This window comes from Sebastes umbrosus, chromosome 19, assembly GCF_015220745.1.
Source record: "Sebastes umbrosus isolate fSebUmb1 chromosome 19, fSebUmb1.pri, whole genome shotgun sequence".
Taxonomy (NCBI): Eukaryota; Metazoa; Chordata; class Actinopteri; order Perciformes; family Sebastidae; genus Sebastes; species Sebastes umbrosus.
This window is the reverse complement of record NC_051287.1, coordinates 570,160-594,412: the sequence shown is the minus strand read 5'-3', so window position 1 is coordinate 594,412 and position 24,253 is coordinate 570,160. Positions and strand designations below refer to the sequence as shown.

General features: G+C 40.0%; 2 protein-coding genes across 5 annotated transcripts in view; both read right to left on the bottom strand.

Annotated features, from left to right (window-relative positions):
- The window catches only part of myo5b (myosin VB), a 53,671-nt gene extending 42,788 nt beyond the window's left edge, over window positions 1–10,883 (bottom strand). For 2 of the 4 annotated variants that reach the window (XR_005204289.1, XM_037751783.1), the window contains exon 1: window positions 10,634–10,883. Coding sequence is in view for 3 of the 4 variants with exons in the window: in XM_037751783.1 (XP_037607711.1) it covers window positions 10,634–10,663 (30 nt within the window). In the remaining variant the exon portion in view is untranslated. Of the gene's footprint in view, window positions 1–7,688; window positions 8,058–10,633 lie in introns of those variants that run through there. The other 2 variants (XM_037751784.1, XM_037751785.1) reach the window with 2 other exon arrangements.
- A 2,555-nt stretch (window positions 10,884–13,438) lies between these two features.
- On the bottom strand, window positions 13,439–23,250 carry cfap53 (cilia and flagella associated protein 53). Its single transcript, XM_037752424.1, has 8 exons — window positions 23,076–23,250; window positions 21,213–21,442; window positions 20,510–20,683; window positions 17,866–18,169; window positions 15,829–16,047; window positions 15,009–15,225; window positions 14,813–14,915; window positions 13,439–13,770 (listed from the first exon to the last, which is right to left on the bottom strand). The coding sequence occupies exons 1-8, from the start codon at window positions 23,142–23,144 to the stop codon at window positions 13,497–13,499; spliced, it is 1,590 nt and encodes a 529-aa protein (XP_037608352.1). The 5' UTR covers window positions 23,145–23,250; the 3' UTR covers window positions 13,439–13,496.
- Window positions 23,251–24,253: the final 1,003 nt, after the last annotated feature.

Genomic DNA, 24,253 nt, shown 5'->3' with positions numbered 1-24,253 from the left:
CTCTCTCTATTCTCTCTCTATTCTCTCTCTCTATTCTCTCTCTATTCTCTCTCTATTCTCTCTCTATTCTCTCTCTCTATTCTCTCTCTATTCTCTCTATTCTCTCTCTCTATTCTCTCTATTCTCTCTCTCTATTCTCTCTATTCTCTCTATTCTCTCTCTCTATTCTCTCTATTTATTCTCTCTCTATTCTCTCTATTCTCTCTATCTCTATTCTCTCTATTCTCTCTCTCTATTCTCTCTATTCTCTCTCTTTATTCTCTCTCTCTATTCTCTCTATTCTCTCTATTCTCTCTATTCTCTCTATTCTCTCTCTCTATTCTCTCTATTCTCTCTCTCTATTCTCTCTATTCTCTCTTTATTCTCTCTCTCTATTCTCTCTATTCTCTCTATTCTCTCTCTCTATTCTCTCTATTCTCTCTCTTTATTCTCTCTCTCTATTCTCTCTCTCTATTCTCTACCTTTATTCTCTCTTCTCTCTATTCTCTCTCTCTATTCTCTCTATTCTCTCTATTCTCTCTCTATCTAACATATAAAAACATAAATAAATCTGAATATAAATAAATCAACTAATCATTGACCGTCAGACAGGAAGTGAAGCTGCTCATTAACATAAAGGAAGTTCATTAAAACACAGAAGTGATCAGCTGGACTCAACTTCTGCTCTTCATTCTCTTTATTCCTCTCAACACACTTTACAGGAGAGTTACCTCGCTGCATTTAGTAGTTAAAGGGTCTGTTAGTAAGAATCCTAAATGTGTTGTTAACAGCTTCACCTGTGGCCGTTAAGTCAACTAAAGTCAGCGTCCTGTTGCTGGCGCTTGTGCTCGCTCTACATAGACATGAAGGAGCATCTCTCAACACAGTGAGGAGACACACGTCAGCTAAAAGCACAATATCACTCTATATTTCAGCTGCTTGGCAGTAATGTTAGCTGACCAGACCAAGGTCTCTCCATGAATCAATGCTGATCCTAGTGTTGGCTTTTCCCGCCTCAGCCTCCCGACCGCGGCCGGAGGGAACGGGGGAGACGCCGGAGTTTTGGTGGGAGACGATAACGTTTCTCTCTGCGGAGCCCCGTCACTTCACAAGACACGGGAAACCTCTGTTGGTCTGGAGGAGCTGCAGCAGTTATTTCTGCACAAACGTCCACTGAACATTCACTAGATATTCTCAGAGCTAAACTAACTCTTCTGCAGTGTGGAGTGAGCAGCATGCACGTGAGAGGTGGAGAGAGAGAGAGAAGGAGCGTGGTGTGTGAGTGAAGGCAGGCAGAGGAGCAGAGGAGCAGAGGAGCAGAGGAGCAGAGGAGCAGAGGAGCAGAGGAGCAGAGGAGCAGAGGAGCGGAGGAGCAGAGGAGCAGAGGAGCAGAGGAGCAGAGGAGCAGAGGAGCAGAGGCAGCGGCCACACATGAACGACCATGTGTCCTGACCTGGTACATTTATACGCTTAAAAAGTTACCAACAGTCCCTTTAATATCTTTAATTTGGGTTTTTCATGTCTCGTTTATATCTTTATAATATTTAACTTGGATATTATTTAATGATCTCTACTCTGAATCAGACGGCATGTAGTTTCATGTGATACCAGGATCTTCACTCTGAAGCTTTAAAGTGAACCTGCAGATCCTCACAGGTTCTGTCTGAAGATGAAACGATGAACTGATCAATCAGTCAAATAAAGGTTCAACTAGCGATGAGCTGCAGAGACTAACTGAGTCTCAGTGTTACAGCGAGTCCTCTGTGAGGGTCAATACACAACACCAGCAGCCAATCAGAGCAGCCCTCTGCTGCCTGTTTATCTGGGACACCGGCACTAACCGACCAATAGCTGCACAGCACACCGTCTGCACGCGGAGCGTCTCAGCAGGAGACGACAGCGGGAATGAGGACACACACACACACACACACACACACACACAGACACACACGCGCACACATACACACACATATACTGACACACGCACACTGACATGCACACACACACACACACACACACACACACACACACACACACACACACACACACACACACACACACACTCACACACACTCTCACTCACACTCTCTGAAGCCTCTCTGGACGTTCCTGAGGTTGTTTAAAGTGTTTCTGAGTGTCTGATCTTCCTCTCTGAGTCGTTCAGCTCCTCTCAGGCTGCAGACGTTCACCAGACTCTGATATCAGTCAACAGCATCATTAGTGCTGCAGATATATTTGGTCATAAATCTCAACGACAGAAAAATAATAACAGTTATTTTGATAATTGATTAATTGTTAAAGTACTTTTTTTATACAATAAATGTCAGAAGGTGTTTTCAGCCTCTGAAATGTGGAAGTTTATTTTGTTTAATTTCATATTAATCTGAATATTTTTGGGTAACAAGACATATAAAGACATATAAAGACATCACCTTCCACTTTAGACGGTTTTCACTGTTTTCTGACATTTTATAGACCAAACGATTAACCCTCTGAGACCCACATAGAGCTGTTCTAGTCTTCTTTAGGGGGTCTTTAGGGGGAGATAGCAGGTCAGCAGTAGATGTCACATAGAAGTGGTGTACATCATCTGAAAGCTGGAACCTGGAGATTAATTTGAGATGCTGCTCTGCGCTGTGTGTCAAGTTGTTCTAGTCATAAATCAGAAATAAACATGAACTTATTAATTATTTAAAATAAATCATGAAAGTGTATGAGGGTTTAGAACATGATGATAGACGGATATGATGTCATCCTCATGCTCTATTATATCTCATAAGTTGATACCATTTGTTTCACAGATTTGGTGCTAAATTTAACCATTTGTTTACCACTGGATTATTGATCAACATGATCAATAATCCTCCAGAATACCACATTAAGACACTGAGACCTCGAGGAACACCAGAGAAGAAGACATGCTGGGATTTGGGATCAAAAAAACTTTTGACATTTTGTAGATTTCTGCAACACTACACCGTTTATATAGGAGACAATAACACATTTATACTGCATGTGATGATCATAAAGTGGGCATGTCTGTAAAGGGGAGACTCGTGGGTACCCATAGAACCCATTTACATTCACTGATCTGGAGGTCAGAGGTCAAGGGACCCCTTTGAACATGGACATGACAGTTTTTCCTCTCCAACATTTAGTGTAAGTTTGGAGTGTTATTTAACCTCCTTCATGACCAGCTAGTCTGACCTGGTTGGTACCGATGGATTCATCAGGTTCTCTAGTTTACTATGAAACCAGGATCACACTTTATTTCTGCCTTTCTTTTGAACATTTTCCAGACTTTTTGGGACAATTTGGACAACTTTCGGACATTTTTTGGGGACTTTTTTCAGACATTTTTATTCTTTTTTTACATTTTTTCGGATATTTTTCAGACTTTTTTGGATATATTTTGGACAGTCTTCTGACTTTTTTTTTTACATTTTTCAGACTTTTTTTTTTTTTTTTTTTTTTACATTTTTCACTCCTTTTTTTACATTGTTTTCAGACATTTTCCTTTTTTCGGATATTTTTCAGACTTTTTTTCAGACATATTTTGGACAATTGTCAGACTTTTTTTCGGAACGTTTTTGGACTTTTTTTTCATTCAAAAACCCCTCACACATTCACATCTCTGGAGGTGAGAGGTAGGAGGTAGGAGGTAGGAGGTAGGAGGTAGGAGGTAGGAGGTAGGAGGCAGGAGGTAGGAGGATCCTTCCCTTTGAAAACAGGTTTTCCTCTCCAACATTCAGCCGAACATTGAGGAAGTGGTTCAACAGGTTCGGTATAAAGACGAACAGAAACACGTTAAATCACACGGATGAATTCATCCTGTCATCGTGTTTCACTGTGACGTCTTAAGATGAAGCAGAGAGTCCGTCTCGCTCTACAGGTGAGTCTCAGGTTACACACAGAGAGCTGTTTACAGGTGAGTCTCCGCCCACAGGAGGGTGGGGGGGGGGGACACTAGGTGTGTCGACAGGAAGTCACAGCGCTTCACCTGAACGAGGAACTTTGATCTGATGACGGAGGCAAGTTTCTACACAGAGGAAACTAAAGGTCACTGAGACCTCAGCAAACGCCTCAACACCTGTTCATAATAATAATAATATATATGAAATATAACATCTACCTGTTAATAATAATAATAATATATATGAAATATAACGGAGCCGATCTACACAGTAAACATACTAGTAAGAGAAAAAAAAAGAATCATAAATATAAAACAGAAATAAATAAAATAATAATTTCATTATTATTTTATTAATATGTTTATTTATTTATTTTTATCAACTTGTTTTTCAATTAATTCTGTATCTTTGTTTTCGCTCCATATTTTTAATACCCGTGTTATTCATTTATTTTCTCTTGTGAAGCACTTTGTGCCGGTACTCGTTTTCTTCGGTTCCGTAACAGCACGGGAAAAAACAACAACCCGAGACGTGAAAGAAGGCCGCTGCTGCAGCGCCGCCTCCGCCTCCGCCTCCGCCTCCGCCTCCGCCTCCGCCTCCGCCTCGACTCAACTCAACTCAACACAGAAAACAAACAGCAAGAGTCGGTATGGAGGTTCTTTGTGTTCGAGGCGGAGTTACAGGAGTAATAATAGATTCGTTAAAACCAGTATGCGGTGCGGTAACGCTGCCGTCGTACTTTCCTTTCCAAAGAAGGAAATACTTCCAATTTAGCGAAGCAGCTCAGAGACAGACATCCAGACGATATGGTCTGTTTTAGATACTTGAAGGCTTCATGCCAATGTTCTGTTTTAATATGTTAACAGACGTTTCTTTTTATTTATTACTTAAAGGCCTCTGTTATTTGTAATGTTAACATGTTTTAAGAAAGGAGTGCGTGTTGAATTACATGGGATTTAATGTTTATTTTACCGTGGTATGGAATGGTATCGAGAATCGTGTAAATTCACTGGTGTTGGTATCGACTACTAGATTTCTACCGTGACATCCCTACTAGCTGAGTCAACGTTAACAGTGCTACGTTTGGAAATAAGTGAAAGACGTGTTGTTGTGTGTAAACTCTCCTGTTCTGAGAGGTTCAATTTCTGGTTTTATGAATGGAGTCTGGTGGCTTTGAAGAGAGAGATGTAACGGCTTCAGATCCCCGTCGGGGTGAAGCAGCTGTGGACGGAGCAGCAGAACAATAGACACCTAAAAGAATGAATATCAGTTTAAGTGTACGTTATATTTAGAATATTTTCACCTCGTCATCAGACAGCTCTTTCTGACGGGGAACTGAAGCTGTTATATCTCTTCAAAGCCACCAGACTCCATTCATAAAACCAGAGATTTAAGCTCTCAGAACAGAGGAGCTGGTCCACCGCTGCATCCATCCGGTAGTCAGTTTGTGTTATTGTGACTCTCTGATTCACCGTCCTCTGCTCTGCTCCGAGAGGTTAAATGACTGGTTTTGTGAATGGAGTCTGGTGTCTTTGAAGCGAGCGCTATAGAAGGAGGTCCTGAGCTGATACACAAACAGATGTAGGAGACATTAATCCCCCCCCCCCCCACAGAGGGTCTCTGTGGTGTTTCAGGATAATCCCGTCCTACCAGACCCAGAACCTGTTGATCATGAGACACAAACAGCTGCTCCACTTCTCAACATGACGTCGTCCATCACTAAGAGACGAGACCATGACTCAGCAGTCTCAGACCTGAACACGGACCAGATGGACCTGCAGGATCTGGATTAGTATTCCGTCTCACGGCGGCTTTAAGTGGCCGACCGAGTCCAGCAGTAGGATTACTGAGCTGCTGCTGCTCCACCCCCACATTACTCTATTACTACTGCTGCCAATCAATAACCAGGGCTGCCAATCAATAACCAGGGCTGCCAATCAATAACCAGGGCTGCCAATCAATAACCAGGGCTGCCAATCAATAACCAGGGCTACCAATCAATAACCAGGGCTGCCAATCAATAACCAGGGCTGCCAATCAACAACCAGGGCTGCCAATCAATAACCAGGGCTGCCAATCAATAACCAGGGCTGCCAATCAATAACCAGGGCTGTCAATCAATAACCAGGGCTACCAATCAATAACCAGGGCTGCCAATCAATAACCAGGGCTGCCAATCAATAACCAGGGCTGTCAATCAATTAACATATTTAATCAGGATTAACTGAATCACACAAACCCACATGTTGTATCTGTTCATAATGAACCTTAAAGGAGATCAGTCCAGCATTTAATCCTCTTATCAACATGGACTAATATGATGCTTTATGTAAATCAATCAATCAATCAATCAATCAATCAGTCAATCAATCAATCAATCAGTCGTATCAGAAAATAGTGAAAAGTTTCCAAACTGACGTCTTCAATGTGTTTGATCTGTTCCACCAGTTTATGATCAAACAGAAGAAGAAGAAGAAGAAGAAGAAGAAGAAGGAGGAGGAGGAGATGAAGGAGCTGTAGACAGTGATTCAGTATTAAGGAGACATTAAAAATAGCCAAAATAATACAACTAATTTACTACCACAGATATATAGATATAGATCTATAGATCTATATATAGATCTATAGATATAGATCTATATATAGATATCTATATATCTATATATAGATATATAGATATAGATACATTAATAGGAAACATAATGATGATGATGATTATTTTCTGTTTTAGTGAATCATAAATCAAACAGTGACTTTAAATCCAACATTAACAGAGTTCACTGAACACACACACACACACACACGCACACACACACACACACAGACACACACGCACACGCACACACACACACACACAGTCACCAAATCACTCAGAAATACTTATTAAAATAATGTAAGCTAGTCAGTCTGTCAACATGAAGCCTGATATCAGACTGCATCATGAACACAACCAACTCTGTCTGAGCAGCTCCGCGACGTGTTGAACTCCATTCACAAATATGTCAATTTAATATTAAAGTGTCTTAAAGCTAAAAACTTTAAAACCCGGTTACACACAGAGACTCTGCTCGGTCTTCCGGTTCATTCGGCTCACATATAATCCACCAACCGGCTGTGATACGGATGTTATTTAACGTTTAGTCACTACAGAAGACGTTACCGGGATACTGAGAACAGGTGATTCAACACGCTAAAGCTCCATAAAATAACATGAAGTCTGGTTCAGGTTGATTTAGATCAGTAGACATGAAAACTGTTTATTGTATTATATGTTATGTGTCCTTGTATATTTACTATATTACTTCTTATATTTTGTTATTATATTTCACATTTAGGAATCACGTCTGAACAGCTCCTGCACCTGTCCGCTCAGTGAGGTGCTGAACTCCATTCAAAAAACAGTATATTTAAAGTACTTTTACTATTAAAAGTGTTTTAATGTTGAAAACTTTACAACCCGGTTACACACAGAGACTCTGCTCGGTCCTCTGGTTCATTCGGCTCACATATAATCCACCAACCGGCTGTTATATGGACGTTATTTAACGTGTTGTCACTACAGAAGACGTTACCGGTACACTGAGAACAGGTGACTCAACACGCTAAAGCTCCATAAAATAACATGAAGTCTGGTTCAGGTCGACCTGAGAGCTGTTTGTTTGTTAACGGGAGTTAGTTGTTGTTGGAGAACCGGAGAACCGGAGAACCGGAGAACCGGGGAGCAGCAGCGGGAGAGAGACGGGAGAGAGCAGGTACAGAGTGACGTCAGAGTGTTTTACAGGTAAAGGGACTCACCTTTGTGAACAACTCGTTCACCGACATAATCCCGACGGCTCGAGCTCCAAACTCCGGTCACTAACATCCCATAATAACCTCTACCGGAACTCTCTGCGGCTAAACCAGACCAGGTGAACCAGGTGAGACTCCGGACAGGTGAGTCCCGGTGGAGTTTCGGTCAGTTCGGAGTCCGTAAAGCCTCGTGTGTTTCCGGTGGCGGCAGGTGTTCCCTCAGGTGATCAGACCGCCTGGTTACCGTGGCAACACACTTTAATCCGACACGTTTAAAACCGTTAAAACCGTTAAAACCGTTAAAACCGTTAAAACCCGGTAATGATCCGGTAAAGAAATAAAACAACCGGCTGCAGAATGAAGACTTCCGGAAAACACGAAGAGAATCTGATTGGCTGTTTCCTGTTTCTACTGTTCACACGCACACACACGCACACGCACACAAACAGACGCACACACCAACTGCTACTGCAACACAGGTTCTCAACATGAGGGTCGCGACCCCACAGACGGTCCCCAGGATCAATCTGAGGGGTCGCACAGTGAGTTAGATTAACCCTTAAAGGGACTATTAGTAAGAATCATAATGTGTTGTTAACAGCTTCACCTGTGTCCGTTAAGTCAACTAAAGTCAGCGTCCTGTTGCTGGCGCTTGTGCTCGCTCTACATAGACATGAAGGAGCATCACTCAACACAGTGAGGAGACACACGTCAGCTAAAAGCACAATATCACTCTATATTTCAGCTGCTTGGCAGTAATGCTAGCTGACCAGACCAAGGTCTCTCCATGAATCAATGCTGATCCTAGTGTTGGCTTTTCCCGCCTCAGCCTCCCGACCGCGGCCGGAGTTTTGATGGGAGACGATAACGTTTCTCTCTGCGGAGCCCCGTCACTTCACAAGACACGGGAAACCTCTGTTGGTCTGGAGGAGCTGCAGCAGTTATTTCTGCACAAACGTCCACTGAACATTCACTAGATATTCTCAGAGCTAAACTAACTCTTCTGCAGTGTGGAGTGAGCAGCATGCACGGGAGAGGTGGAGAGAGAGAGAGAAGGAGCGTGGTGTGTGAGTGAAGGCAGGCAGAGGAGCAGAGGAGCAGAGGAGCAGAGACTCCGGACACACGCGAGCGGCAAGTGTCCCGACCCGGTACATTTATACGCTTAAAAAGTTACAAACAGTCCCTTTAATTAATCATTAAAAACAATAATAATAAAAAAAATTATATTCTTATATTAACCATTAATTAATCATTAGAAACAATATATAAATATAATATATATATATATATATATAACATTTTGTTTACATACATAAATAAATAAAATGTATATATATTACATTATATTAAATATTTTATCAATCGATTAAAATATAGAATCACTATTAATCACATGATTGTCTATAGTTAATCACAAATTAATCCCACATTTATTATCTGTTCAAATTGTACCTTAAAGGGAGATTTAGTTCTTATATTTTACTATATTTTATTGTTTTTTATATGTCCTTGTGTATTTACTATTTATTTTCTTTCTAAAACTATTGTGACAATAAACATCTTGAATCTTTATTTTATTGTTGTCATTGGTGCTATAAATATATATATATAAGATTGTGTATACATATAAAAAATACATTTTAATACATAAATATATATATAAATAAATATAGATATATTTATATTTATATTTTAAATTATTTATTTTATTATTTAATCGCAAATTTATCTCACATGTTTTATCTGTTCTAAATGAACCTTAAAGGGAGATTAGTCCAGTATTTAATCCTCTTATCAACATTGGAGTGGACAAATATGCTGCTTTATGTAAATGTATGTATATATTTATTACTGTAAATCAATGAACAACACAAATCAATGACAGATATTGATCCAGAAACCCTCACAGGTACTGCATTTAGCATAAAACTATATGCTCCAATCATAACATGGCAAACTGCAGCCCAACAGGCAACAACAGCTGTCAGTGTGTCAGTGTGCTGACTTGACTATGACTTGCCCCAAACTGTATGTGATGATCATAAAGTGGGCATGTCTGTAAAGGGGAGACTCGTGGGTACCCATAGAACCCATTTACATTCACTGATCTGGAGGTCAGAGGTCAAGGGACCCCTTTTGAAAACGGACATGACAGTTTTTCCTCGCCAACATTTAGTAGTTAAAATGTAATTTAATAGTTGACCGCTGATGGATTAATGGTTGCAGCTCTGCTGGGTAATAAAGATATCCAGGAGACAGAGACTTTATATTCAGGGCCAGCTTAAGGCATAGGACGTCTAGGGCTAGGGCGCCACCTTCTGGAGGGCGCTGGTCGCACCCATAAATAAATAAAAAACAAAATAAGTAGGCAAGCAAGTAAGTAAATAAATAAATAACTAAATAAATAAAGAAAGCAAGTAAATAAATAAATAACTAAATAAATAAAGAAAGCAAGTAAATAAATATTTTTTTTTAAATAAATAAATAAAGAACTGAATAAATAAATAAATAAATAAATAAAAATGCCAGTGGGCGCCCTTCCTCTTTTACTGCATTGAAATAGTAATTAAATACATAAATGAATAAATAATTACACTTTTCTCTCCTGTAACTCTCGTTGTGAAACTGACTGAACACTTTGAAGCCAACAATATCAGGAACCAGTAGTTTATTAATATTATAATAAATAGAGTTATTTATGAAAATAAAAGTCTTAACGTTTTGTCTTAACCCCGTTGTGATGTCTTCTGTTCAGGGGGTTGATTATATACAGTACATAATAGACCTCACCTAGCTAGTATTACTACTGTACTTTGACTTTGACTTAAAGGTTGAATACTTCCTACAACGTCACGGCGTCCACAGAGGAGTCTGATCTCTGATCTCTGATCTGTGACCTCTGATCTGTGATAATGAGCTGTTCCAGGAAAGAGAGATGAAAGGAGCGTTACCTGGGTGTAGGGGTAATAATCACTGGTCATCCTCTTCAGGGTAATCAATACATCAATACGTCAATAGATCAATAGATCGTCATGTGTGCTCCGGCTCGGTGTGCTGCATTAGATCATCTGACTGTGAAGCAGATCTCAGACCTGTCTGAGCACAACTACAGCTCTTACATCAGGTAATGAGTCCACTCCCCACCACTCCCTCTGCAGGTATGAGGAGCTGTTTACCTGGCCGACAGGTAGCTGCTGCTACAACACACACACACACACTCCTGTATGATGGGTCAGAGAACAGGTGTGTGTTCATGGTGTCTACAGCTGCTGGGTGCACTGGGAGGAAAGGTGAGCAGACATTCATGTTCCCTTCAGGATGAACCCTGTAAACATCCTCTGAGCATCTCTCCAGCTGCCTCTCAGCTGATCCCTCACCTGTCTGCCAGGTACAGGCTGTGATTGGCCTGAAGTCACATGACCTCATACCCATGTCCTGTATGTGTGGCTGCCTCATTGGCTGATATGTAAAGTCATAATCAGCTGTTATGTTCTTCTTCTCTTCCTCAGTAATAATTATGATAATCATGTGAACATATTTCAGACATACTTCTGGTTCAGCTGCTCAGACGGATCAACGTCTCAACGTCTGGGTGAACAATCGCACGGCGTTCTATTCTCCATCTACTGAACTGAATAACATCTACTAATGAATTAATTAAAGAGGACGTTCTACAAGCTGAAAGCATCAAACACCATTCAGACACCTGAAAAATATCCAAAAACGATTAGTCAAATATGTGAAACAAATCTTAAAAATGAAAAACTAAAACTAAACTAAACAAAATCACATCCATTTGTAAAGAGGCTAAAATCACGAAAAAAACATTCGGAAATATGTAAAAAATATCCCAAAATTCTGAGTAAAATCTTCTAAAACCAATATTGAAAAATATCCGGAAATTATTAGTAAAATATGTGAAAACTAAACAAAATAATCTTTTTGTAAAGAGGCTAAAAGCGTGACAAAAACATGATGTCGTCTATCAACAGTCTCCAGAAGAAACTCTGAGTGTGTCGGAGCTGCTGCAGTCTGGAGTGTGTGTGTGTGTGTGTGTGTGTGTGTGTTTCCTATTCAAAAGAACTTTTAACAGGTCACTTTAAACATGTACAGAGGTATACAGGTAGGTACTGAGACCGGACCTGTCATGATGTCATGATGTCATGATGTCATGATGTCATGATGTCATGATGTCATGACTCGTAGCTCAGTGAGTCAGACTGATCCTGAATCAGTTCAGCTGCTGTTACCTCAAACTAACAATGATGAGGATTCTTTCACAATAAAACACTGATGAATCTTTCACAATAAAACACCGATGAATCTTTCACAATAAAACACAGGATGCAGCAGGTTTCTCCTCCGTCTCCTTCAGCAAACACTGAGTCACCAGCCAGCCCTACCACGTGATGCAACGTTCAGGGTGGAGATTTATTGTTTCAAACATCAACAGTCTGATGAAACTGGAGCTGTTTCCATAAGAAGCATAATATATGTATATTAAAAACAAACTCCTTTGATGAATAATGTATTTTTATCTTCACTTCTGACCTTTATGAGAATATCATCTGTGAATTAAAACATAGATTAGTTTTTACAACACCGAGCGGCTCGCTGGACTTTATCCTCTCATGAATGTGTGATATGAGCAGCTCTGCTATAGTTCATCAGTGTGATGAGTGTCGTTGTGTTGTTGTGTTGTTGTGTTGTTGTGTGGCTGGATGTTGTGTTGTTGTGTGTTGTTGTGTGGCTGGATGTTGTGTTGTTGTGTGTTGTTGTGTGGCTGGATGTTGTGTTGTTGTGTTGTTGTGTGGCTGGATGTTGTGTTGTTGTGTGTTGTTGTGTGGCTGGATGTTGTGTTGTTGTGTTGTTGTGTGGCTGGATGTTGTGTTGTTGTGTGTTGTTGTGTGGCTGGATGTTGTGTTGTTGTGTTGTTGTGTGGCTGGATGTTGTGTTGTTGTGTTGTTGTGTGGCTGGATGTTGTGTTGTTGTGTGGCTGGATGTTGTGTTGTTGTGTTGTTGTGTGGCTGGATGTTGTGTTGTTGTGTGTTGTTGTGTGGCTGGATGTTGTGTTGTTGTGTGTTGTTGTGTGGCTGGATGTTGTGTTGTTGTGTTGTTGTGTGGCTGGATGTTGTGTTGTTGTGTGTTGTTGTGTGGCTGGATGTTGTGTTGTTGTGTTGTTGTGTGGCTGGATGTTGTGTTGTTGTGTTGTTGTGTGGCTGGATGTTGTGTTGTTGTGTGGCTGGATGTTGTGTTGTTGTGTTGTTGTGTGGCTGGATGTTGTGTTGTTGTGTGTTGTTGTGTGGCTGGATGTTGTGTTGTTGTGTTGTTGTGTGGCTGGATGTTGTGTTGTTGTGTGTTGTTGTGTGGCTGGATGTTGTGTTGTTGTGTGTTGTTGTGTGGCTGGATGTTGTGTTGTTGTGTGTTGTTGTGTGTTGTTGTGTGGCTGGATGTTGTGTTGTTGTGTGTTGTTGTGTGTTGTTGTGTGGCTGGATGTTGTGTTGTTGTGTGTTGTTGTGTGTTGTTGTGTGGCTGGATGTTGTGTTGTTGTGTGTTGTTGTGTGTTGTTGTGTGGCTGGATGTTGTGTTGTTGTGTGTTGTTGTGTGTTGTTGTGTGGCTGGATGTTGTGTTGTTGTGTGTTGTTGTGTGGCTGGATGTTGTGTTGTTGTGTGTTGTTGTGTGGCTGGATGTTGTGTTGTTGTGTGTTGTTGTGTGGCTGGATGTTGTGCTGGAGGTGTTCTCAGAGGACTGAAGGTTAAATCTGACAGACTGTTTTTATTGAGAGAGTACCAGAGTAGCGTGATGTTTGGATGTTACTGTGTGAGGCGGTGTCTGGAGGCAGACCCGGAGGCAGACCCGGAGGCAGACCTGGACCCCTCTGCTCGTCTGAATGGATGGGGGGGTGCGGCGGTGTGGGACGAGGGTCTGGAGAGGATCTGGTCCTTCCTCTGGTCGTACAGCTCCTGCTGGATCAGACCCTGCTGGTGTTCCCTCTCAGCCTGAGCTCTCTGCTCCACCCGGAGCTGCTGCTGCTGCTTCATCTGGGCCTCCAGGTCGGCCCGGTACGCCTCGGAGGACTGCTTCTGACTGGGGGGACCAACACAGACCAGGTCAGTCCACGATCTCACAGAGACCAGGTCAGTCCACGATCACACAGAGACCAGGTCAGTCAGCGATCTCACAGAGACCAGGTCAGTCAGCGATCTCACAGAGACCAGGTCAGTCCACGGTCTCACAGAGACCAGGTCAGTCCACGATCTCACAGAGACCAGGTCAGTCAGCGATCTCACAGAGACCAGGTCAGTCCACGATCTCACAGAGACCAGGTCAGTCCACGGTCTCACAGAGACCAGGTCAGTCCACGATCTCACAGAGACCAGGTCAGTCCACGATCTCACAGAGACCAGGTCAGTCCACGGTCTCACAGAGACCAGGTCAGTCAGCGATCTCACAGAGACCAGGTCAGTCCACGATCTCACAGAGACCAGGTCAGTCCGTGATCTCACAGAGACCAGGTCAGTCCGTGATCTCACAGAGACCAGGTCAGTCAGCGATCTCACAGAGACCAGGTCAGTCCACGATCTCACAGAGACCAGGTCAGTCCACGATCTCACAGAGACCAGGTCAGTCCGTGATCTCACAGAGACCAGGTCAGTCCACGATCTCACAGAGACCAGGTCAGTCCACGATCTCACAGAGACCAGGTCAGTCCGTGATCTCACAGAGACCAGGTCAGTCCACGATCTCACAGAGACCAGGTCAGTCCACGATCTCACAGAGACCAGGTCAGTCCACGATCTCACAGAGACCAGGTCAGTCCACGATCTCACAGAGACCAGGTCAGTCCACGATCTCACAGAGACCAGGTCAGTCCGTGATCTCACAGAGACCAGGTCAGTCCACGATCACACAGAGACCAGGTCAGTCCACGATCACACAGAGACCAGGTCAGTCCGTGATCTCACAGAGACCAGGTCAGTCCACGATCTCACAGAGACCAGGTCAGTCCACGATCTCACAGAGACCAGGTCAGTCCGTGATCTCACAGAGACCAGGTCAGTCCGTGGTCTCACAGAGACAGGACGGAGATAAACGTGTGAACACGTCTCCATGATGTTTGCTGACGTACCGTCTTTTCTGGTCCTCGTCCATCAGCTTCATGTCCTCCATCTGTCTGTCCAGCTTGTCTTTCTCTGAGGACAGCTCTGCTTGTCTCTCTATGTTCAGGTCCACTGCAGGGGACACATGTAAAGCTCAGTCTGGTGTTTTATCTCTCTATATTATATATATATTATATGATACGGTAATGAGTGGAGTGTTCTCACGTTTGTGTTGGAGCTGCAGACGGCGAGCCTCCATCACCTCCTCCATCAGTCTGTCTCTGGCCTCTCTCTGCAGCCGGCCCTGCTCCTCTCTCTTAGTCCACACCTCCTTCAGCTTCTCCTCTATCAGCTGCTCCGTCTCCTCCTCCTCCTTCTTCTGCTTCTGCAGCTCCTCAGATAGATACTGACGGTAGCTCCGCTGCTCCTCACGCAGCTCCGCCTCAACAACACACAGCAGCAAGACACCATCATCTATATGCATCATATATATATAGTTAATGATTTATCTTTAAATTGACTTTTTATTCATTCATTTATTTATTTTTGCATTTATTTTTTATTGATTTATTTATTTTTGCATTTACTTTTTATGTATTTATTTATTTTTGCATTTTTCTTTTTCTTTATTTATTTTTGCATTTACTTTTTATTGATTTATTTTTGCATTTACTTTTTATTTATTTATTTTTGCATTTTTCTTTTTCTTTATTTATTTTTGCATTTACTTTTTATTTATTTATTTTTGCATTTACTTTTTATTTATTTATTTTTGCACTTACTTTTTATTAATTAATTTATTTTTGCATTTACTTTTTTATTTATTTATTTATTTTTGCATTTACTTTTTATTTATTTATTTATTTATTTTTGCATTTATTTATTATGTGTACTTTTACTTTTGATACTTATATTACATTTTGTATATTCTTCATACATACTTTACTATTCTATTCAATTCAATTCAATTGAATACTAACCATCAGCTGCAAAATGAAATTAACTTAAAAAATGAATGTGTGTGTGTGTGTGTGTGTGTGTGTACCTTCCTATGAGCAGCTTCCTGTTTGACGTCGGTCTCCTGTTGGAGCAGCGTCTGCAGGATGTTCATGTCCAGCTGCAGCTCGTCCTGCTGCTCTCTGGCCAGACGCTTCATCTTCATCCGTAGACCCTGATCCAGCTGCCTCCGTCTGCTCAGCTGGTCCTGCAGCTTCTGCTGCTGCTGACGCTGCAGCTGCAGCTGATGCATCTCCTGCTGCTGACGCTGCACAGCACAGAGACAAGTTTAAATGTTCATTCATTTAATCATGACAACACAAAACACCTCTGACAGCACTGAAATATTCATCTTTAAAACCAGCTTTTTTATTTAACAAATTCAGTCAGAAAGTTAAACTGTCTGAGGTTTCATTACATGACTGACAGATTACTATGGAGGACAGAACCTGACAAAATCAAAAATAAATCAATAAATAAATGACTCGATAAATGTAGCAAAAATAATATTAAAAATGAATGTAACTATTAATTAATTGATAAAGTGTGACATTAATTGACATTTCTGTTTTAATTTGCTTCTTTATTTATTGATCTTTGTATTAATTCCCTTATTTATTTACTTTTATGTTTAATTTTCTCTTTTATTTATTTATGTGTTTATTTTTAATTAATTGTTAAATGTATTTATTTATTTTTGCATTTATTTGTCATTTATTTATTTTTGCATTTATATTTTTTAAATAATGAATTCATTTTTGCATTTATTTATTTTTTATTTATACTTGCATTTCATTTTTAATTAATTAATTATTTTTTGCATTTACTTTGTATTTATTTATTCATTTATTTCTGTATTTATTTTTAAATTAATTAACTTATTTTTACATTTATTTTATATTTATTTGTTTTTGCATTTATTATTTATTTGTTTATTTACTGTTTTTTGCATTATTATTTTTTGTTATTTACTTATTTTTTCATTTATTTTTTCATTCATTTTTAAATTTATTTATTTATTTTTGCATTTATTTATTTTTATTTGTTTATTTATTTTTGCACTTATTAATTTTTTTGTTTATTTACTTATTTTTACATTTATTTTCCAGTCATTTTTAAATTAACTAATTAATTTTTTCATTTAGTTTTGTATTTATTTAATCATTTGTGCATTTAATCTTAAATTATTGTATTTATTTTTGCATTAATCTTTTATTTATGTATTTATTTATTTTTTTCATATTTTTTTCATATTTTTAAATATTTGTATTTACGCATTTATTTCTGTATTGATTTACCCTTTGCATTTCACCTCTTATTTATGGACAGAAGAGTTTGAGAAACACAAAAAAAAAAACATAATGATATATAACAGACCATTATTACTGATATAGAACACTATAATGTAATGATATATAACAGACCATTATTACTGATATAGAACACTATAATGTAATGATATATAACAGACCATTATTACTGATATATAACTCTATAATGTAATGATATATAACAGACCATTATTACTGATATAGAACACTATAATGTAATGATATATAACAGACCATTATTACTGATATAGAACACTATAATGTAATGATATATAACAGACCATTATTACTGATATATAACTCTATAATGTAATGATATATAACAGACCATTATTACTGATATAGAACACTATAATGTAATGATATATAACAGACCATTATTACTGATATATAACTCTATAATGTAATGATATATAACAGACCATTATTACTGATATAGAACACTATAATGTAATGATATATAACAGACCATTATTACTGATATATAACTCTATAATGTAATGATATATAACAGACCATTATTACTGATATATAACTCTATAATGTAATGATATATAACAGACCATTATTACTGATATATAACTCTATAATGTAATGATATATAACAGACCATTATTACTGATATATAACTCTATAATGTAATGATATAGAACAGACCATTATTACTGATATAGAACACTCTAATGTAATGATATATAACACTCTAATGTAATGATATATAACAGCGTGCCGTGTAATAATAAAGTATAACGGACCATGAGCACTGCCTCCTCGTCTCGGAGGTCTCTCCTCTGCTGTCTCTGCTGCTCTGCTGCCTCCATCTGAGTCCTGATGGTGTCCAGCTGCTGCTGGTTCTTCTGCCGCTGTCCCTCCACTCTCTGCGTCTCCGTGTCCTCTTTAGCTCTCCGGTCGGCGTCCCACAGCTGCTCAAACATCTGCTTCTCCTGCTGCTGCTCCTCCAGCTGCTGCTGACGCCTCCTCACCTGAGCAGCTCGCTCACAACTCACCTGCTGCTCCATGACAAGGCTCTGGGCGCTCCGCAGCTCCTCACACCTCTCCCTACAACAAGTACAACAAGTACAACAAGTACTACTGTTACTGTAGTACTAGTACCACACCTCTCCCTACAACAAGTACAACAAGTACAACAAGTACTACTGTTACTGTAGTACTAGTACCACACCTCTCCCTACAACAAGTACAACAAGTACTACTGTTACTGTAGTACTAGTACCACACCTCTCTCTACAACAAGTACAACAAGTACTACTGTTACTGTAGTACTAGTACCACACCTCTCCCTACAACAAGTACAACAAGTACTACTGTTACTGTAGTACTAGTATCACACCTCTCTCTACAACAAGTACAACAAGTACAACAAGTACTACTGTTACTGTAGTACTAGTATCACACCTCTCTCTACAACAAGTACAACAAGTACAACAAGTACTACTGTTACTGTAGTACTAGTATCACACCTCTCCCTACAACAAGTACAACAAGTACAACAAGTACTACTGTTACTGTAGTACTAGTACCACACCTCTCCCTACAACAAGTACAGCAAGTACTACTGTTACTGTAGTACTAGTATCACACCTCTCCCTACAACAAGTACAACAAGTACTACTGTTACTGTAGTACTAGTATCACACCTCTCTCTACAACAAGTACAACAAGTACTACTGTTACTGTAGTACTAGTATCACACCTCTCCCTACAACAAGTACAACAAGTACTACTGTTACTGTAGTACTAGTATCACACCTCTCTCTACAACAAGTACAACAAGTACTACTGTTACTGTAGTACTAGTATCACACCTCTCCCTACAACAAGTACAACAAGTACAACAAGTACTACTGTTACTGTAGTACTAGTACCACACCTCTCCCTACAACAAGTACAACAAGTACTACTGTTACTGTAGTACTAGTACCACACCTCTCTCTACAACAAGTACAACAAGTACTACTGTTACTGTAGTACTAGTACCACACCTCTCTCTACAACAAGTACAACAAGTACTACTGTTACTGTAGTACTAGTACCACACCTCTCCCTACAACAAGTACAACAAGTACTACTGTTACTGTAGTACTAGTATCACACCTCTCTCTACAACAAGTACAACAAGTACAACAAGTACTACTGTTACTGTAGTACTAGTATCACACCTCTCTCTACAACAAGTACAACAAGTACAACAAGTACTACTGTTACTGTAGTACTAGTATCACACCTCTCCCTACAACAAGTACAACAAGTACTACTGTTACTGTAGTACTAGTATCACACCTCTCCCTACAACAAGTACAGCAAGTACTACTGTTACTGTAGTACTAGTATCACACCTCTCCCTACAACAAGTACAACAAGTACTACTGTTACTGTAGTACTAGTATCACACCTCTCTCTACAACAAGTACAACAAGTACTACTGTTACTGTAGTACTAGTATCACACCTCTCCCTACAACAAGTACAACAAGTACAACAAGTACTACTGTTACTGTAGTACTAGTACCACACCTCTCCCTACAACAAGTACAACAAGTACTACTGTTACTGTAGTACTAGTACCACACCTCTCTCTACAACAAGTACAACAAGTACTACTGTTACTGTAGTACTAGTACCACACCTCTCTCTACAACAAGTACAACAAGTACTACTGTTACTGTAGTACTAGTACCACACCTCTCCCTACAACAAGTACAACAAGTACTACTGTTACTGTAGTACTAGTATCACACCTCTCTCTACAACAAGTACAACAAGTACAACAAGTACTACTGTTACTGTAGTACTAGTATCACACCTCTCTCTACAACAAGTACAACAAGTACAACAAGTACTACTGTTACTGTAGTACTAGTATCACACCTCTCCCTACAACAAGTACAACAAGTACAACAAGTACTACTGTTACTGTAGTACTAGTACCACACCTCTCCCTACAACAAGTACAGCAAGTACTACTGTTACTGTAGTACTAGTATCACACCTCTCCCTACAACAAGTACAACAAGTACTACTGTTACTGTAGTACTAGTATCACACCTCTCTCTACAACAAGTACAACAAGTACTACTGTTACTGTAGTACTAGTATCACACCTCTCCCTACAACAAGTACAACAAGTACTACTGTTACTGTAGTACTAGTATCACACCTCTCTCTACAACAAGTACAACAAGTACTACTATTACTGTAGTACTAGTACCACACCTCTCTCTACAACAAGTACAACAAGTACTACTGTTACTGTAGTACTAGTACCACACCTCTCTCTACAACAAGTACAACAAGTACTATTACTGTAGTACTAGTATAACACCTCTCTCTACAACAAGTACAACAAGTACTATTACTGTAGTACTTGTACTGTGTTTACCTGAAGAGCTGCTCCATCTTGTCCTCCACCAGCTGCTGTCTCTCTGTCTCTCGTCTGTCCTTCAGGGTTTTAGCTCGTTGTCTCATCTTCGCCTGTCTCTCCACCAACGTCTCCGTCCTCTCGTCCATCTCCTGCAGGAGCTGCTGCTGCTCCTCCTCCAGCAGGACACGCAGCCTGGAGACAGACAGGAGACAGACAGGAGACAGACAGGAGGAGACAGACGGGAGACAGACAGGAGACAGACAGGAGACAGACAGGAGGAGACAGACAGGAGACAGACAGGAGGAGACAGACAGGAGGAGACAGACAGGAGAAGACAGACAGGAAGAGACAGACAGGAGACAGACAGGAGGAGATAGACAGGAAGAGACAGACAGGAGACAGACAGGAGGAGACAGACAGGAAGAGACAGACAGGAGACAGACAGGAGGAGATAGACAGGAAGAGACAGACAGGAGAAGACAGACAGGAGGAGACAGACAGGATGAGACAGACAGGAGACAGACAGGAGGAGATAGACAGGAAGAGACAGACAGGAGAAGACAGACAGGAGGAGACAGACAGGAGGAGACAGACAGGAAGAGACAGACAGGAGACAGACAGGATGAGACAGGTACTCAGATCAGCTCCTATGAGTCCAGTACTTGATAATCAGAGCCGTTATGAGACCAGATGAAGACAAAGTGTCCCCTCAGAGACGAACCTGTCCCTCCTCTCGTCCATGTGGACTTTCTGTTGGTTCAGAGCGACTCTGACTCGTCTCTGGGTTTCTCCTCTCAGGAAACGTTGGTCTGCCCTCTGCAGCCAGGACGTCTTCGTGTCCCAGGTCGTCTGGGACTTGGTGAAGTCCTGGACCTGGTCCCGGGCGGCTCTCTGTCTCTGTCTGTCCTGGATCAGCTGGTCCACCGGCCTCGAGGACGGGGACTTCCCTATCTATTGGACAAATTCATCAATTCTGTCTGAGTAAATGTACTTAGAGTACTTAAAGTAAAGTACTGAGTACTGAACATGGTGTAACTGTGAGGTATAAACTAGCTGGTACTATGTGACGGTACTGAACATGGTGTAACTGTGAGGTATAAACTAGCTGGTACTATATGACGGTACTGAACATGGTGTAACTGTGAGGTATAAACTAGCTGGTACTATGTGACGGTACTGAACATGGTGTAACTGTGAGGTATAAACTAGCTGGTACTATGTGACGGTACTGAACATGGTGTAACTGTGAGGTATAAACTAGCTGGTACTATATGACGGTACTGAACATGGTGTAACTGTGAGGTATAAACTAGCTGGTACTATGTGACGGTACTGAACATGGTGTAACTGTGAGGTATAAACTAGCTGGTACTATATGACGGTACTGAACATGGTGTAACTGTGAGGTATAAACTAGCTGGTACTATGTGACGGTACTGAACATGGTGTAACTGTGAGGTATAAACTAGCTGGTACTATATGACGGTACTGAACATGGTGTAACTGTGAGGTATAAACTAGCTGGTACTATGTGACGGTACTGAACATGGTGTAACTGTGAGGTATAAACTAGCTGGTACTATGTGACGGTACTGAACATGGTGTAACTGTGAGGTATAAACTAGCTGGTACTATGTGACGGTACTGAACATGGTGTAACTGTGAGGTATAAACTAGCTGGTACTATGTGACGGTACTGAACATGGTGTAACTGTGAGGTATAAACTAGCTGGTACTATGTGACGGTACTGAACATGGTGTAACTGTGAGGTATAAACTAGCTGGTACTATGTGACGGTACTGAACATGGTGTAACTGTGAGGTATAAACTAGCTGGTACTATATGACGGTACTGAACATGGTGTAACTGTGAGGTATAAACTAGCTGGTACTATGTGACGGTACTGAACATGGTGTAACTGTGAGGTATAAACTAGCTGGTACTATGTGACGGTACTGAACATGGTGTAACTGTGAGGTATAAACTAGCTGGTACTATGTGACGGTACTGAACATGGTGTAACTGTGAGGTATAAACTAGCTGGTACTATGTGACGGTACTGAACATGGTGTAACTGTGAGGTATAAACTAGCTGGTACTATATGACGGTACTGAACATGGTGTAACTGTGAGGTATAAACTAGCTGGTACTATGTGACGGTACTGAACATGGTGTAACTGTGAGGTATAAACTAGCTGGTACTATGTGACGGTACTGAACATGGTGTAACTGTGAGGTATAAACTAGCTGGTACTATGTGACGGTACTGAACATGGTGTAACTGTGAGGTATAAACTAGCTGGTACTATGTGACGGTACTGAACATGGTGTAACTGTGAGGTATAAACTAGCTGGTACTATGTGACGGTACTGAACATGGTGTAACTGTGAGGTATAAACTAGCTGGTACTATATGACGGTACTGAACATGGTGTAACTGTGAGGTATAAACTAGCTGGTACTATGTGACGGTACTGAACATGGTGTAACTGTGAGGTATAAACTAGCTGGTACTATGTGACGGTACTGAACATGGTGTAACTGTGAGGTATAAACTAGCTGGTACTATATGTCAGACTCACCAAAGCGATTGAATGAGGCGTCGGTCCCGTCACTTCCCGACATTTTCTTCTTCTCTGACTCAGCAGCATTTTAAAACATCCGATCTTCTTCTTCTTCTTCTTCTTCTTCTTCTTCTTCTTCTTCCAACAGCTCTGATGAACTCTTCTTCTTCTTCTTCTTCTGCCTCTGAAACACAACAGACACAAAACACGTTACCACGGTAACCACAAACACTCTGTTGCTACGGGCAACAGCTTTGCTCCTGCATGAACCAGCAACAGGAACCTTCAGGGAAAAGAACATTCACATGTGTTTTGAAGGTAATGAGAAGAAAAAATATATATTTATTATATTATCATAAAATATAACTATAACAAATATATATATATATTATGTTCTTTGTATAGTTAATTCTATTTTTTGGGGAAACTCCACATTAACAAGAAGAGATGGGCAGACTTTAAGCCTAATTTAGAACATGTTTACACCATATGGCACCACGATAAGAAACATTAACAAGGAAATTAAAACTAATTATGTGTTTGATAAATTTCTTATGGAGTGATGAGAATATATTCTGATTTTGTATTATTTTTTCTTTATAAAGATGTATTTTTGTTAATTTTTTTAATGTACCTCTGGCATGAGCAGTTCTTTTATGTACGTATTCTTAATTTACTTATATTTTTAAAAAAAATAATTAATTAATTAAATTAAATACATTGAGTCCAAATATTATGAAAGTAAGTAATATTTGGCACCTATAAAAAAGAAAAGCTACCTCATAAAGATAACTTTATATTAATTTATGACGAGCCCAACCACAGAGGACAGCCGGGGACACTTTTAGACGGGGGACTGGACAGACCTGTTGGTTTACTTCCCAAAATTTTAATTTCCATTTTAAAAAGTTGTTTTTTACTCGGTGTTCAGGACAGCATGGTTTCTACTCCAGCAGCAACATTTTATTGGAGTAATCTTGTTAGTGATATTGACTTATTATTATATATATATATTAATCTTGTTAGTGATATTGACTTATTATTATATATATATATTAATCTTGTTAGTGATATTGACTTATTATTATATATATATATTAATCTTGTTAGTGATATTGACTTATTATTATATATATATATTAATCTTGTTAGTGATATTGACTGGAAGAGAGTTTGGTCCTTACCGCAAAAGTTCC

Bases quoted from the DNA above. Each gene is read 5' to 3' on its own strand.
- cfap53 (XM_037752424.1), bottom strand. From the start codon at position 23,144: ATGCTGCTGAGTCAGAGAAGAAGAAAATGTCGGGAAGTGACGGGACCG. The intron at 21,443-23,075 runs GTGAGTCTGACA...TTTGTCCAATAG, and splicing joins CGCCTCATTCAATCGCTTTG to ATAGGGAAGTCCCCGTCCTC. The intron at 18,170-20,509 runs GTAAACACAGTA...TACTTGTTGTAG, and splicing joins AAGATGGAGCAGCTCTTCAG to GGAGAGGTGTGAGGAGCTGC.